Source organism: Theobroma cacao, chromosome 5 (assembly GCF_000208745.1).
Source record: "Theobroma cacao cultivar B97-61/B2 chromosome 5, Criollo_cocoa_genome_V2, whole genome shotgun sequence".
Lineage (NCBI taxonomy): Eukaryota > Viridiplantae > Streptophyta > Magnoliopsida > Malvales > Malvaceae > Theobroma > Theobroma cacao.
In genome coordinates, this window is record NC_030854.1 from 9286057 (window position 1) to 9304245 (window position 18189).

Below are 18189 nucleotides of genomic sequence, written 5' to 3' on the forward strand. Positions count from 1 at the left end.
ATTTACAGAGAATTCCAAGCCCCCATAATTACATAACAATCCAGGATAATAATCCAAGAAAATAAAAAAAAAATGCAAAATTTCCCAAAGAAAAAGAAAAAAGATATTCAAAATAATAAAATCACCCCAAATTTTGAAAAAAAAAAAATTCTGAGAATAAGAAAAGAACAAAAAACAGAGAAAAAAAAAAAACCAAGCCGAGAAAATCGAAGCTCTTGTAATTCCTTATCTGGAAAACTAAAGATTTTAAGGATTTGATAAATTTCAACTCAAAAACCTTTTAAGCTGATGGATTTCGCACATAGAATGGCATATAGCTCTAACATTATATTTGAATCTTGATTTTCCAAAGGAAGTCTACAATCTCAGCACCACATGTGGAGTCTGCCAACTGTTGCTACATATACAGAATGGAATTGTCAGGTTGAATAGAAGCATGCAAGTAAACTAGGGATGGAAAATTTTCCCTAATCATGAATTAAATCACAAAATAAAGGAGACAAATTAATAATAGATGGACAAGAATGTACATATGGTCCAAACTGATACAAAATTTAGTGGAAAAGTTTTCATTAGGCGACTGCATCTGAATCAAATTGTGCTTTGGGCGTCTTGGGACCAATGATTATGGGTCAGAAGTATGCTACAAAAAATTTGGAGAAAGCATCCTCACAATCCCATATCGTGTTGCTACAGCTGGCCTAACTTTTCCTGTTAGAACATGAGAAGCAACCACGTTAAAACGGTGCATAGTAATGTATACATAATACACATCAATGTTTGTATGCTGCAAGCCATATAATACAGAACTAATTTGCAAGCAACAGACCATTAAAGAGAAGATGCAGTAAGTTAGAATTAGCAAAGTTGACCGGAATTCAGAAAACCAATCCAAACCATCCGAAACCGTACCTGACCCAACCCGATTTGACTTGAAAAAGTCAACAACTTGAATCCGAAGTGATAGAAATCTGAATTGAACTGAACCTAAGACGATACCCAAAATAACCCAAACCTGACTTGATCTGAACTAGAAATGAAGCAAACCCAAATAACGCAAAACAATCTGAGCTTTAATTGATTTTTTTACTTTAAAAATCAACAAATTCTACTTGAAATGACCTGAACCCAAGTAATCCATGTCAAATCCAAATGATTCGAATCCAAAATGATCCAAACCCAAAACGACTTAAATTCCCTTTGACCCAAAATGATCTGACCCGTAGTGACCCAACCCAAACCTAAGTTGATCCGCAAATTGCCACCTCTAAGTGAAATATAACAGACTCAGCTATGTCATGCTAATAAGGAGAAAAGATAAAAGAGAATAAAATAATCACCTGAAGCATCTGCATTAACTTCGGGTGCTGCTCCAGAAGCTGGCAAAGTTTCTCTCTATCTCTCAACAAAGACTGCATTAAGGAAGAGTGAAGATAATTATGGATATGAAAAAAATCAGGCAGATGTATTCCTTCTTCATAGGTTTATACACTCATACTTAGGCTTCCTTTGCCATTGCGGTTGGCTCCAAAAACACAATACCAAACACAATATAATTTGGGTTAAATGATCCTTTTGAAAGCAAAAGTTGAACCACCACAAAGGTGCTTTCGCAGTTTGCAATATACAGTTTTAGAAGGGAATGACAAAATACCCATATTATTTTGCAATATGACAAAAAATTATCACAAATAATTTTGATTCTATTTCAAATATTTTGGATTCTACTTCAAATATATAGCATTACCATTTTTTGATATATTGACATATTTTGAACTTAAGATGAAAATATAGAGGGAATATAACTATTTTTGCTTCAAGTAATTCAAATTTTTCAAGAAAATCAAAACAATTATATGTTAGTATAAATTTTTTAAATTAAATTTCACAATAATTTATTTTTGATACATCTTCATAATAATTTACTTAAATAGTATTGAAAATGACTTATTCTTTACTTTTCAACATCTTGTTCTTTTTCGACATTTTAACCTCCACAACACTTTCACAACAATACCAAAAACTCTAAAATCTTAGGTCACAATTTTTCATAGCAATTTCTCATCATTTTTCAAATGCACTTTTTCCAGCACAATAGCACAAAAGCTAAACTAGACCTTATGCAACACATACCTGAATAGCTTCTGGAGACTGGAAGTACTCATGTAATGACATTCCAGAATCTTGTTGCTGCTGTGATGCACCACCTCCTTGCTGTAGAACTTGAGGTTGAGAAAGCTCAACTTGCAACTGTTGCTGTGCTGGTGAAAACTCCTGCTGTTGGGACTGATGATAAGGATTAACAGGAGAAACATGAGATTGTTGAAGCATTTGTAATGACTGCATTTGCATCTGAACAGGGGTTTGCAAAGACACCCCTTGGTCCAACTGCTGTGAAGATTGCATGGAAGGCCGAAGATGTTGAGCTGGCTGCAAGGGGCGTTGAAGCTGCTGCAGGGGCTGCAACTGAGCAAGAGAATGCATTGACTGAATAGACGACTGAGGTATCGAGGGATTCTGCAACATGCTGGGAGGGTTCTCACCCTGCTGCTGTGCAGGAGTGCTTCCATAAGGAGTAATAGGGATTGAAGCAGGCCTATTGAAAACTAATGATTGCATGAGTGGTGGAGGATAGGAAGTCAAACCAGCAGCAGAAGCAGGAAGTCGAGCATCAATAGTAGGTCCAATGGAGCTCTGAGGAAGTTCAGTTTTCCCCATACCAGAGTGATTGTAAACTGATGGTTGGGAAGTAGAAGCATTTACAGAAGCTAAATTATATGGGCTAGATGCAAATGGAGGTGGTGTTGAAGGAAGTGGTGGGGGGGGCCTAGTATTTCCACTAGGCGAAGACATAGAGGTTCTCATAAACTTGGAATCTGACACAGAAAGGGAAGATTGCAACAATGAAGGACTGCCACTAACTGCAGATAAATAATCAGATTGGCCCTGCAAGAAAGAAAAGTTGATCATTTAGAAAGTACAAGTAGACCTCAACCCAAAGAGGTAAGCCACAAATTATCTTAAATAGAAAAGCTGTCAGTTGTGATGCCTATTTGTCAGGCATAAAACTTCGAGTATGAGAACTTACTGGTGGAATTGCTGATGGAGGAGGCATTGGAGGTAAAGGTGGTTGATTTGGCAGAACTTTCTGCTCATACATACCTCGAGAACCAACTGCCCCAGGAATGTTACTAGCATACTGTGGGCTGCTCTTTGGATAGAAATTTTGCGGGGTTATCCTTGAATCTGCTGGCAACTGTACCGATGTTGGAGGTGTATTACTATAAACTGGGGCAGAGAACCCCGAACTATTTGCTCCTGCCGCAGAATCAAACCTGCTAGAGTTCTTAATTGAAATAGCATTCTTCGAGTCCTCGGATTTCTCAAAAAATTTCTTATCTGAAGAAACACTAGGTTCTCGAGTTAAAGGCATTTCTGGACGAGAAACTGACATCCTTGAAGAAAACTCACTATGGGCATTCTCATCAACATTAGATGCTAAAGGTGTACCCATGTGAGAAAATTGACTGCTGCCATTAACATCACTTTCAGTCTCTTCAACAACAGAGTGTGGAGAACTTTGCTCAACTATTACAGAAGCAGGCTGCTGCAGATTATCATCTGGCTGGGGGAAGGGCAACTTATCATCAGTTTCAGATTCCTCACCATCAAACACAATATCTATTCCATGGAGATCATCATCAAGATCAGTTTTCAGCTGCTTAGACTTGTTCACTTTTTCATTATCTGCCCCATTTATTGGAGCTGCGTTCTTAGATTGTGCTGCTGTCTCAGCCACTGATGCTGCAGGATTTTGGCGCTCCCTCTGTCTGGCCATAAATTCATCCACATGAATAGAGGGAGGCCTTCCCCCAGAAGATCCCACTCGCTGAACTGCTATTGCATTAGAATTAGTAACACCATCAACACTCCTTTCTCTTGCAACATAGTCATCCACATGCATAGATGGAGGCCTGCTTGTATTTGGTTTCCGCTGTCGGAAGGTATCCCTTCGAGTAGTACCAGGAGGGACTGTAGATGGACCCAATCCCCGTGAAAATGCATTTGGATTTGTGATCTCAGTCACTGAATTGTCTCCTCTGGCACGCCTAGTTGAGCTGTCAGCTGGCTGCAGTTTCCTTCTTGTAGGAAGAGCTGTCTGTGGCAATCTATCAGGTAATGTTTCTGGCAATTCCCATGAAAACTTGTCCTCAAATCCTCCTAGGTAAAGGTCGTCATCAGCTTTTCCACCATTACCTTGTGCCATCTGATGAATTCTTAAAGGAACTTGAACATCATTTTGAGGAAGAGATAGAATTTCATTGAGAATGGTATCATCCACTTTAACAGTGCCAGTAGAAATTTGGAACAATAACAATAATGATTTCACAGACTCTGAAACCTGTGCATCAGTGATAAGTTCAGGTTTCAAAATCAAATCAGGAGAAACAAAAGCATGCAAGTAGACCTAGTTATACCTGACACATGCTGATATGCATATCCGATGGAGATTGATAGTCATCATTAATGATCCTTGAACTTAACAGAGTAGAAAATTCCTGAATATAGTTTATGTTCTCTTCTGGTAAGCCACCTATCCCAGCCATATCATCAGGAAACCCAAAAAGGAATTTCAATGCAACAACAGCATTCATGTTCAAACTGATGAGAAGGCACACCATAAGTTAGCTACAAATACTCTTCAAATGAATAGATGAGGGAGGAAACTATATGCAGACATGATGTAAGATTGAATAATGAATCAAGCTTAAACAAATTACAAGCCTTTGTGGCTATAGAGAACTAGAAAAAAGTAGGTTGCATTTGGGTTCTGGAAAATTTTTCTGCTTTCATATTTCTTGTTTCGGTTTCCTGAATTCTTTTTCTGATTCCCGGTAAATTTATTTTGTGAGAAAAAAATAGAAGACTCTTCTGCTTTCTGCTCTCTTCTTTAATTTGATGTAAAATGGTGAAAATTGTTTGAATCGTTGTCAGTTTTCTGTCATTATTGAAGCTGCATTTTCTAAAATTTATTTTCATTCTCAATCACCAAAAGTGTTTTTGCAAGAGTTCTCTATTTTCTATGAAAACAAAAATGGAAAACACTGTTGTTAAAAAACAAAGACATCCCCTTCTTACTGAATACATAACTGCAGCCATAAGATTACATTATAAATTTAAGATGGTCTAAAACAATAAAATGAAAAGTTATAATATAAAAAAAAATACTGTCATCTACAGGTAGTAACTGTAAATTCTTAAGACCAATAGAACCTTTGAATTGCATGAAGTGAGATGCCAACATACAAAAAAGAGACTTGAGTTTTATCTTACCAAAATCTGATTAGATTGTTCTACAATACCTGAAACTCAGCGGTACAACTTATTTCCTTTTCCTTTTTATTTTTTTTTCTTTTCTCTGAAAAACATGGGGAAAGCGAAACATGATTACCTTTTCTTCTTATTTTGAACATATGTGGCAAACTGAATATGCCTACCATCTTCTAGCTTAAGCATGAGAACAAGCAAAGTAATTTATGAGAGAAAGCATTGGTCTATTATAAGTCTACAAATGCAGCAACATTATGAAAGAGCCCAGTGAAACATGTGCATATCTCACCTTTTCCCATCCATGCAAAAGCACAAAGAACCTAAAGACAATGCATTAACAGCCTCAATTGCATAAGCTAATGAAGAATCTTTTGAATCAACTGATCTCAACAACTTTTTCCAGCAACATAGCAAGGGGGGAGACTTTCTCAATTCAGATTCATTTTGAAAATGAAAGTTCCCATTCTTTTCATGTCCGCTCTCTGATTCAAGTGCCCCACCACTAGAGTTGCCACCATGTAGCAAAGCAGACATGAATGCACTTCGACCTTCAGCACAAGAACCCAAGTCTTTAAAAGCTTGAAGGCAAGACACTAATTCTTTTCCAACTGGTAGGACCTAAGAAAAAAATGGCATTACAATTAGAAGATTAGCTATCTATAGCTATCTCTAAAATCTAGACTGGTTCTTTCCCCCCATAAGAGAACTGTATAGTCAATTTAAAGGTTTTTTAATTTTTCCAATTACCTGGCAAAACTTCAGGAGCTGATTTATAAACAATAAACACTCTTTGGGGCTCAAGCCGTCAAATTTGTGCCTAGTAGACCACAATAAATTCAAGTAAACAGATTATTAAGCATTAAAAATCATGTCCAATTTGCATTTCAAGTAAAAGGCAAGCAGGGGAAAAGAATGTAAATACAAGTAACCAACTCACATATCATGTCTCCCATTATTTTGGGAAAATGTTCGAGAACTACATAGTAATGAGATCGACTGAAAAACAGGGATGCACCAATTAATCAAAGTAAACCCACAACTAGCAGAATTTCCACAATCTGATATCTGCTTCCCATCTGAATCAGTAGCAACAAAACAACTCTCCAACACTCTTTTTAGAATCTGAGAAAAACCCTCTCCTAGCAATACTGCCTGATATAGGAAGAAAGGCACCATGAGTAAAATACATTGCAAATGAGGGGAGAGAAGAGAAGAAAAAAAATCCACAAACAGATAGCATAAACCTTGGAATATGGATGCTCCAGCAAGCTAGCAAGAAAATCAAGGAATCTATAAACCTGCAGAGAGGAAGGAGACGGAAATTCTTTAGTATACCAGTCCAAGCACCCACAAAAACGTAATTTGCAAAAAATCTTAGCATTACCTTGTAAGCATCTGTATCAGATGGAGACGATAAGTCAGAAATGTGGTCATGTATCCATGATAATATAGGCCGCAGAAGTTTAGAAGCATGTTCAGCTTTTTGGCAAGCAATGCGAATTATAAAAACTCGAAGCATGTCTTGTATGACTACCAATGCCTGCTTAAAAGTGATATTAGCAGAGGCACATGACACAAAACATGTTTATCAAAATAGAATAACAGCATGCCACCACCCTTTCAACATTCTTGCAATACCATAGATTTAAAATGATAACAAAACCAACGTAGCATGTTGATGAGAGAACACATACAGAGATGGCATAATGTTGGATAATCTGTGCAATTTTGTCAAGCTGTGGCATCAATTGGTTGAGCAACTTCTCAAGGTGACCACGCTCCAGATACCAATCAACCTGTCTCTCCTTAAGAGGTCCCAATAAAGTCCCAATAGCCAATGATCTAAGGGCACTCAACAAGGGCATCCCATTCTTCCAAAGCCAGACACCTTCTTCAGGAAACATATCATTCTTGCAATGCAAAAGACAAAAGAAAAAACCAGTCAAAACTGCAGTGAAGGAAATGTGCATTGGAGCGAAAACATGTTTCTAGTTGAGAGAAGGGTCTTATGTTCCTGATAACAGAAACATGCTATTGAAAAAGCAGCAGATGGGAGTTAGGACAGTATCCAAATTAGATACTTATAACTAGCACAGGGGCAGCGCATTGCAGTGGGTGCAAAATTCTTTTTTAATAAGACGGACAAATATTTCTCTATTAGCTCTACATTATGTTTAGGAGTTATAGTTTTTGTGAAGATTAATAAAAAAAAAGAAACAAAAATTGATTGATCAAATCAATCTTTGGTCTTTTCTTTTTCATTTCCATTTATTACAAATCATAGAAAAAAATTAAAATAACTAAAAATAAAAAGAAAAGAAACGATAGAGGGAAGAAAAATGGAAGATAAGGGAAAAATAGAAAAAGAAGTACAAATCATGTTTTCATTCAAATGTTCTCTTTTTACCTTTAATCCAATGTTTTTAGTTTTAACATTTTTATTGTCCATTTTTCTTATTTTCTTTTCTGTTATTTCCATTTCTTCTCTCTCCTAAGGCCTCATTCCCTCCCTATAGCTCTTCTCTCTACTCTCTCCTTTGTTTCCTAGGTGCCAAAAAAATTTCAAATATTGTAAGAGAAAATATTAGAAATGCTTTTAGAAATAAAAATGAAAGAAAAAAAAAGGAAACATCAAAGATGCCACATTTCAACCAACCATGTGTTGCCTTTTCGAGGTTGACATACTAAAAGCATAGGGTTGATTACACATTTAGTACCCAAACAATAGTCAAATTCTCAATTTGGTATCTTCTGTTTAAAAATTCGCTAAGAGGTACTTGAAGTTTGCTTATGTCCATCAGTTTGCACACGAAACCAACACCATGGTCAAATGAGACTTGTCCAAAAACAATCAAAAAAACATGCCACATGTCTCAAAATGTCTCGTCAACATTCTACATGTTGCAATTTTATTGGATGTTTCAGACACGTCCTCCATTTGATTAACAGTGTTTGTCTCGCGTGCAAATTAATGGACAGAAGAAAAGTTCAAGTACTAATTGAGAATTTTTAAACTTTAGGTACAAATCAAGAATTTGACTATAGTTTAGGTGCCAAATTTGTAATTAACCCCAAAACATAAGAGAAAGGAAAACACCAAGCAATCACTGCTGAAAAAAAAGAGTTCCTTAATAAGGAGACTAAGGTGTATGCAATCTCTGGTGAAATGAACACCAACAAAGGCAATATATATGCATTAACAAAACATTAACTTGTTAGATTTTTTTTTATATGAAATTGCCACAATAGTGTGGAGACTAAGGTGTTATTAGTATTAAATAAAAATGGAAAACTGAAATACCAAAAGACACATTAAACTGCAGGTCTCCTTTGGACCCAAGGCCAGTGATGAAGTAGCTTGAACACTGGCAAGAAGCGAGTGGAAGAGGCCAGGGGTCCAACCATATACTGGCCAATAAGCAAGAGCTGACACTACAAGATGGCACACAGCTTCAAAACCAAGTGCAGAATCAGGATAAGGAGAGGATAAATCTGCTGCGCAAGCTGCAAGCTTTGGGCTGCAACACAACAATGCACTTAGTGCATTCACTCCATAAAATGAGCATAGTATGATAAAGCTTCCATAGGAAAAGGGAAATATTAATTACCTTACTTCTCGATGCAGTCGTAACAAAGCATTCATCAGTTTCGTGTTTCTGTGCTGCTCGTTAGCTTCCTATACATATAAGATAAGACAACGCAATCTCAAATTTGGCAGATGGCATGCGTTTAAAATGGTTAACACCCAAAAATGCAGTAAACTCTCATCTGAACTCCAAGGAGTATGATCTTAAGGGCATCAATAACTCATTGCCCTTAAAACAACCAGCATAATCAAGCATGTCCTTTACAACTAATGCCCAATGTCCTCTCAATTAGGAGGAAGAATCAATGTTAAAAACAACAAAAAGGTTGCAATCTTCTATGAAAGTTTCTGACAGCATCAATTCTATCCTCCTTCACTTTCAATATTCCTGACTAAACAAGGTGAGTAGCATAGCATTTTCAATCTAACCATAAATCTACAAAATTTTTCATTATGCTCTTTGCAGAAAGAAAACATATCTTCCTGATTGAATCAAAAGATATCATTAAGGACACAATCTGACTAAGAAGCAACAAACCTGTAATTTCTGCAAAAGAGTGATCAGCAATACAAGAGAAGGAACCAAAAGATCAACTAAACTCTGTTCACGATTGCGTTCCAATAATAAATCAGATGTAGAATTGCATTCTGTACCCTCATCAACAAGATAATCTGTTCAAGGCAAAAAGTACAATGATTTTGTAAAGCAAGGATGGTAAGAAAAAGGAATACTTTTCAAGTCTTGAACCGCATAGAATAGAGACATGACAGAAATGTAAACTTGTATAAAGCAACACAATTTTAAGGGCAACACATATGATAGAGACATGCTGCAAATGAAGCTAACTTAAGGGCGAAAACTTGCAACGGTAAAGCCCAAAAAACCTTGAGCATATCAATATTGTTTAAGAGCTCCACGCACAGTTGAGAGAGAGAGAGAGAGAGAGAGGTAGTTANAAGCCCAAAAAAATTAGGAAATGGTTAAAGCTTTAGTAGAAAAACTTTTATCAGCTAAACCCTTATAATTTAATGCTGATTGAATTTATAATACAATCTTAGTTTTCTCATATTAAATTTTGACTATATCTATAATATATATTAAAACAAAAATGTTGGAAAATCTTTTGACTGATGAAATGAACATTTTTGTTCATTATATTTCTAAATTGTCATTTGCATTTTAAATATTTTTAATTAGTACAAATAATATTTACAATTGTACATGGTAGCATGAGACATGGATTGACGTCCAAATTAAGAAGTAAACACCATTGCTAAATTGAACAAAGTCCAACCGCTTTTATCCAAATGCCAAACCCACACTTTTAGTATTAGTATTAATTTGTTCTATAAAATTCACCAACCCATATTGATTTGCACATATAAATATGGATGGTAGACATACATACAAATAACTTACTATAAGTATAAACAATTATAAAATCCTTTGCATGCTTCTAGATTTCTATTTAAACAGTTTTAGTTTTTGGCTTAAAAAATATATTAAAAATCCTATATTAGAAAAATAATGCTATGCTAGCAAAGTTCTGATCTAATTTAGGCTCTGTTTGGTTCATGCTTTTGCTATTTCCTTTTCCTTTTTGCTATTTTGAATAGAAAGTAAAAAAGCAAAAAAAAAAAAAAGCAAATAGCTAAAAGCAAAAGCATCAACCATATGAAACCTCAATTTATTCTAAATAATCTACAATTCCAATTATTTTTAGAAATTAGAATCCTAAGAGTTTTTTACTACTTAATGTTATCACTATTATAAATCACTATTTAATGATTACAAATATTGCTTCATCTGAAACTTTAAAAAATTGTCTCTATTAGCATAAAATATTTTTTTACATTATGATTTCTTATCATGCAAATTTACCTTTTCTTTTTTCCTTTCTTTTATTCTGTAAGTGGAATTTTACTTTCAACTTTAAAATTTTTATTCTTTGTGCTCTACAGATTAATGGTGTTAGCATGCAACAAAAGATTAGTCTATCTCATCAAAAATTTATAATTTTGTATATTTGATAATATATATATATATATGTTTTTATTCTTTTTACTCTACAAATTTATGGTGTTATCATCCATGAAAAGGTTCGTCTATCTCACAAAAAATTTATACTTATATACATAATAATTAATTTTATGATTTTACGATTACAAATTTTAATTTCAAGTTTCTGACAAATCTTTCTGATATGCAAGTGTGCAATGTTAATTTCATAATTAAACTTACTAATATTCAAATTATAAATCAACATGGAAGCTGGTAGTTGTTAATTTTCTTAATTAACATGAATAATCACATGCAACACACCTGACACAAAAACTAGTTAAGTATAAAAATATCAGTTTCCATTTTACATAATATAATTAAATCAGACAAGCTAACCACTCGCCAAGCAATACTCATCAACTTACCATAATTGTTTGAGGACCTCTCAAGCATAAAGCTACAATTGACAAGAACCACGTAGATAACTGCAATGGCACCTTCATCATACAAAGCAGCAGCAACGGTCTACAACAAAAACTACACATAATGAGTCAAGTCAATATGGTTTTAAATTACACATTGAAGTAGAAAACTGCATACTGGATTCTCTGAAATGAATGCCAAAATTCGAAATGCAGTTGTCAGCTGTGCTATAGAAGAGTCACGAAGGCTAACACCATCAAAGGACTTTAAAGAGATAATGCCTCCTAGATTCTCCATGACATTAATGTCAGAAGCATTAGAAGATTCTCCAATAACATTATCAACAACATCCGTCAAATCAGAAACTAGAATGTTGGTTGAGGTAAGGTGAGCATCTCCTCCGGAAGCCAACACAGCAGCATATCTTAGAAGCCCAATAGCCCCATTTTTATGATAAACTAAACCAGCATCAATCCACTCCAACAGCCGTGTAGGAGCATCCTTCCTATTTGACCCAGGGGAAGAATGTAAAGCTTTATGAAGTTCCATGGCATGCCCAATCCAAGAAGATAGAGAGGTTGCAGTTGAATCAGTTACAATGACTTCAACAATCTCAGCAGCTGAGTGTAAAATCGCAAGATTAAGTGGTGCAGCTCCTGAATATCCAGAATGTTGCCCACATAAGCACGTGTTTTGCAAGTAAACAAGAAACTTTTCAACTAATTTAACCTAACTACAGAATACAAGCAGTACCACTATTCTTGATGGCAGGTTCTGTTTCCTTGACAGAATGCAAAGCTTCAATTAGAATTGAAAGAACCTATCAAAAAAGGTGAAAAGGAAAAGTGGGCATTAAAAAGAATCAATGCTGGTTAGCCTATTTTAATCTGTTAATAATAAATCAGAAGTATTAAACAAAATCCAAGTTTCTGCACATCATCCCTACTATAAACTTCAAGGGTCAGATAGAATATTTGCCAATACCTCTGGAAAAAAACTCAGGGCCAATAAAGCCTGGCGACCACAATCAGACCTACCAAATATATAACAAGTTTCAGTCAGAACCATCAATGATGTTGTTCAAGTCCAAAGTTAAAGAAATAGATCAACCAGTTTCACCTAGCAAGACCACACAGCTCCCATAATACCCACAAAAATTCTTCAGACTGTGGAGTTGATGAAAGCAAACGATCTATGGCATTAACCTACAATAAAACATCCAAAAAGGGTCATACTTAGTCACACATTGGTAGTAAAATTAAACCAAAAAAAAAGCAAAAGATTATCAGAATCTGTGTCAACCAAGAAAAGGTACTAACCACCCTCAAATGGGTCTCAACAATGATTCCAACTTCCTGTGGACTGCATGTAAAACCTTTAGATATTAAAACAGATGCATACCGAAGAGGAACACATTCTTCCTTACTCATGGCATCAGCACCCTTGAGCGCATGAATTAGTGTAGCAGTAAGTTCAGGCTGATGTAGCAAGAAAACCAAGCCTGAAACGGAAGTCACACAGCATCAATCACAACCATTATTGAGCTTGATAACACAACGTGATCTTGGATGCAGAGTAATTAACAAAACCTGAGCGACAAAAAAGAAAGGAGACGATTATGGATCCAATGGATGACACAATTTCCATAGAAATGTTCACAACATCTTCAGCTTCAGAATGCAAAATGGTTGTTGACAACAGTGCAGCTGATAAAGGAAGAAATCCCCTGTCCTGCTTCCAATGAAACAGTTTCAGTATTAATAATAGAACCACTAGCTTTTCAAAAAAAATAAAAGAACCACTAAAATCTGATCCAGACCCACCCACTCAACCCAAAAAGAAAAAGGAAAAGAATAAATTACTCGTAGAGTTGAAGTATACCATCCATAACTACTGAAGAAAAAACAGGTAGAATAACAGACGACATATACCAGCTCAATAACCAGAAACGCAAAAGAAAAAAAAAAGGTCGAGTTATGAAGAGGGAATCTTATGGCACATCAATAACTTGGTTAGACAAATTTTATCCCCTCTGCAAACCAAAGGCTAAGGTCACTGGTTCTTCATCAAGAAAGAAGTCCTTATAATCCACAGGTAAGTGTCCTAGGCAGTTAGAATAGTAATTTATCAGTTTTTAATTGACTTTTGGTGCTCTCATTGACTTTCTAATCTTACTGTATCCACTTCATCATGTTGTGTACCAAATGTATCCTAAAAGAAATAATGAGCAGAGACACAGATAGCATGAAGGCTGTATTTCTTCCTCGAATTATAAAATTTGCAAAGATAGATAAAACAAAAAAAAATCATTTCTCTCGAAAAAAGATCATCTTGTATAAGCAAAATGAAATATGCAAAAGCAAAAAGCATGAATATGAAACACTTAAAAATCGATTGAACTGCAAAAGAGATAACTGAGAAACCCACCTTAAGTAGTGCCAGCAAATGTGAGTCAATTTCCCAATTTGAAAAGCAACAATTTGATGAAGCAATCAGCCCACTGGTTGCTTTATATGATACTAATATATCTGTTTGACCAAGAATCAAAAAACTGCTTGCATGGGCCACTGGAGATGGATCCTCAATTCGGCCATGTGATTTTACCAAATGCTGCATTAATGGCAAGAACAAAAATGACAATAATTAAATTTAGAGTAACTACTAACACATTTCAAAAGTAACAGTAAAAATAAGTGCAGTTGAAAGATTGACAACTGACCAGGAGCTTTTTGAGTAGTGATCCAACACCTACGAGCTTGTTTGAAGCAACACTTGTGCCTTTAGCAGCAGCAGAGAGGCCACCCAGTATGGATAACACTTCATACTGGTAAAGAATAAAATCACAAGCAAGTAACATCAAGATTGTCTTGGATATACACAATTGCACAAGGAAAAATGCACACCATGAACAAACTTTAAAAGCATACCTCATATCTCGAAACAACTTCATAAAATCTAAGTCGATGAAGGACATAAGTAGCTAGAGAAGCAATATCATGTCGTGGTTTTTGCAGTAACAACTTCAACAAGTGACTATAACCATCACTAGTGCCAGAAGGGATATTTTCATCCTCACGAGGCCACCAACCGAGAAATCCCTCACATCCAACAGAATGTCGCGTAGCCTGCTCAATAACTCCAAGTAGCAACAATGTAATGGCAGTAGATTTCTGCATGTCATGGTCCAAAAGATATGCAAGCTGATCCATTCCCCCACAGTTGACAAAGTGAAAGCAGCTCTCCTTACTGGAGCACAAGAAAAGAGCCACATTCAACCCCAAGATGACATTTTTACTCTGTAAATCAAGATAACATATCAAACATGAATGAGCATTCTTTTTATCCTGAAGTAATTTTCTATCTTCAAATTCAAGAAGAAAGCAAATATATGATATAACAAGTAAAACTGCCTCTTTCAATTACCTCTGAGAGCTGGTGATGTCCAAAACTAGAGGAGCTCCTATTGAAATTGAAGTATGGCAATAACATCTCCACCAACTGTTTGGAAGAAGCCAAATCAGCTTCAGACTCCATAAAGCTGCATTCAGTCAATGATTCAGATGATCCATTCATGGATTTATATTGAAGAGCTTCATAGAGCTCAAGGAGGTTTTTTCTGGCCTCACTAATACCATGGTCCAACTCCTTAAAATCTTTGTTTCTCTCCGACATAAGATACTTCTGATGGATTGCATTAGAGTCTAAGTCAAAGCTTATGAGCGAAGAAGCTGCTGATGCTACAGTACTTAAAACTTTATGTACCGCATAACCAACGTTTGCCAATTCCAAAATTTTCAACATTAGCTGTAGTAATTGATTAACCTCTACAGATAAATCTAGTTTAACTACTGGTAAAGATATAACATTCAGAGAACATAAAGATTCCTCAAATGTCCTATTAATTGTGCGTAATGCAAGAGGTAGGTCTTCAAGCTTCCCATCAGCAGAGCTAACAAGGTCAGGTAGAGAGCTATCATCAAATTCAATGTTAAACTGCCCCAAATCCTCTGCTGTATTCCCATAAATAACCAAGCTTAAACTGCGGTAGCTGCCTCTTACAACCAGATGATTGGTTACAACTGCCTGCAGAAAATTAACAGTACAATTTAAACATATTCCCATGTTAGAATATAGCTTTCACAATATAAAGTTGCACTGAGATGCACAGCTAGGAAGCTTAAAATAATTTTTTTTAAGGAAAAAAAAAAAAGAGAGGCTAGCAGAAATCGGAGATGATAGAAAGCCTGAACTGAACATATCCAGAATTGACCATATGCAAGGAATGTTTCCAGGATCTCTATCTCATGCTAAAGATGTTAAAATGTTCTTTAAGGACTCAACAAACTATTAAATTACATTATGCATCAATCAAATTGCTGATGCTAACAAATTCCCCAAAAGATATGCTAATCCATCTTTTTAAAACGTTTCATTATGCATCAATCAAGCTATAGGTGCACATAAATACATTTATATGGATACACATGTGCGTACATACACCAATAAATAAGTGAGACAGCATAAACTGAAAAACAGAAATTCAGAATTCAAATAAATCATAATTGTGCAAAATTAGAATCACCTCCACTTCAAGCACATTTGATGAAGAATGAGTATACAGAAAAGGCTGACAAAGGCGCCTAAATCTCGTCTCTCCCTCGCACTGAACAAACACCTCCAAAGCAAAAGACGGAGGCGAAGTGGCCCTGTACAAGTTACAGCATAGAAATCAGGATTTCCATAAATTCAAACCTCAGTCTTCCAAAATATTGCAAAGCACAATAGCCAAAATGATGAAATTTTACCAGTTAAAATAATGTATACCTCTTCTACTAGCATGTTATTGACAAAAAACTATTAACCCCAACATTGGAACACATGCTGAAATTTTTTATTAATGTCTCATAATACTGAGACCATATACAGAACAATATAATTTGTAATGCACCAATTACTGTTTCTAATCAACAAAATTATCAGAATCTAAATCTGACATTTAAAAAATTCAAAAACTCCATATCTTTCATGTGGAACAGGATATTCATGCAAGCTATGCAAGTCTCTAATACTAAAGGTCCTTTGATAGGAAGGAAAAGGGGAGAAGAAAGATTGCCAGGAAAAGAAGAAGAGAGAGAAAAGGGCAGAAGAAATATCGCCACTCTTCGGATGAGAGAAATCAGTCAATGAAAAAATGAAAAATTTACATCTTTCAATGCCTACAAAACAAAATCCTTCAATAAATGGGCGAAACGAAAGAGGAGCAGTCTCATCTCAACCTATCAAAACAAGTCAATCAATTTATCATTTAACATTCATTTTCCTTGCTTAAATTTATGTTCATTAACAACACAACCAGAGAGGGAACAAGGCCTTCCTCATTAACCTTTCCTTACCCTCCCCATTCTTTTCCCTTCCTGTTCTTTCCCTCCAACCAAACATAATGTAAGTGCCAAATTCAAAGCTCAACTACAAGTATATTTCACAAGACAGATATGCCGATCTTATTCCTACTTCTAAATTTGAAAAACATAACTGAAACACATCACGTGAATAAAACAAAACAAAACGCCACTATTATAATGCAAGTGGACATTTTTCATGGGTTAATCATAAAAACTGCAGTATAGCTCAACAAACCCAACAAGTGATACTGCTTGAGAAGCCGAGGACGCATTCTGTTCGAGGAACTCACACGCAGTTATAACAACTGGTTCAGCAAACAATACCTGGAGAAGAAAAACAATAAAAAAAAAAACAAAATTCATAACTTAAATTCAAAGAAAAAAAAGTATTACCCCATTCAATCAACTATTTCAATATAATCCTGAATTACAAAAAGGGATTGCCTCCTTAACATTTCATCGCTACCTCAGTTCATAAAAAATATATTGGAAAATGAAATACGTAAATATTTGAGAATTAAAAAAGCAAAAAATAAAAAATAAAAGACCACGGCGAAAAATAGAGTTACCTCGTCGACGTATTCGTCCAAATGAGTGTGAACGAAAGTCTGGGAAAACAGAACGCAGGACTCGGGTCGACCCATATTGGTTTTGGGTTTTAATTAGTAAATCTTTTGATTCGGGTTGGGTTAATGGGAGGACATGAAATTTTGTGGAAATTTAATGGATTCGGAATTCTTTAGGGTTTTTTAGGGTTTTGGACTTGTTCTGTAACCCCCGGCGATTAAAGAGTGCTGGGTTCTGGCGCTTTCAGTTTTGTTTTGTCGCCGAAGCGGAACTCGAAAGGGAGAGGGAAGGCAGTGTTAAAAGAGACTTCAGTTGGAATTTAAATACCCTCCTTTAATCAAATCTTCTAATTCGGTCCTCCAACTTTGAATCAATTCATTTACATTTATACTACTTAGTGAAGAAAAAATGAACTTTCAGCCATGCTTAAAAAAAATTATCTTCGTGTATCAGGGGACAACAAAATTTCTCCTAAATGAGTTTAAAAGACTGTTATCTATCCTGTAGCTTATGATTAAAAGAATTAAAAATTAACATAATTATTAAATAAATACATTACAATTTTGATAAAATAAATAAAAGTATAAAAGTTTTTAAACTATTTAATAAAATTCAAATAAATTTTTATTTTTTTATAATATTTAATCAAATATTTATATTTTATATTAAATTAAATACATTTCAATAATAAATTAATTATTATTATTTAAAACATCACTTATTATTTTATATTTATATTTATATTAAAATATATTAATATAAAAAATAAAAAATACCACATAATCATATCATTATAAATTATCTCTCAAACAAATAAATTGTTAACTAGAAAACAAAATTGCCATTATGGTCTCCTGCCTGCATCTCTAAAAATGCCT

The 18189-nt window shown here is 35.0% G+C and overlaps 1 protein-coding gene across 1 annotated transcript; it reads right to left on the reverse strand.

Moving 5' to 3' along the window:
* Positions 294-17657, reverse strand: LOC18598417. Its single transcript, XM_018121634.1, has 28 exons — positions 17314-17657; positions 16980-17068; positions 15925-16048; positions 14766-15425; positions 14270-14638; positions 14062-14166; positions 13770-13952; positions 12932-13073; positions 12662-12843; positions 12462-12547; positions 12327-12375; positions 12096-12162; positions 11520-11998; positions 11345-11444; positions 9456-9589; positions 8940-9007; positions 8633-8849; positions 7026-7241; positions 6716-6871; positions 6576-6629; positions 6269-6483; positions 6079-6148; positions 5621-5949; positions 4479-4662; positions 3089-4402; positions 2134-2946; positions 1341-1412; positions 294-711 (listed from the first exon to the last, which is right to left on the reverse strand). Exons 1-28 carry the CDS (start codon positions 17386-17388, stop codon positions 691-693), a joined length of 6573 nt encoding a protein of 2190 aa, XP_017977123.1. The 5' UTR covers positions 17389-17657; the 3' UTR covers positions 294-690.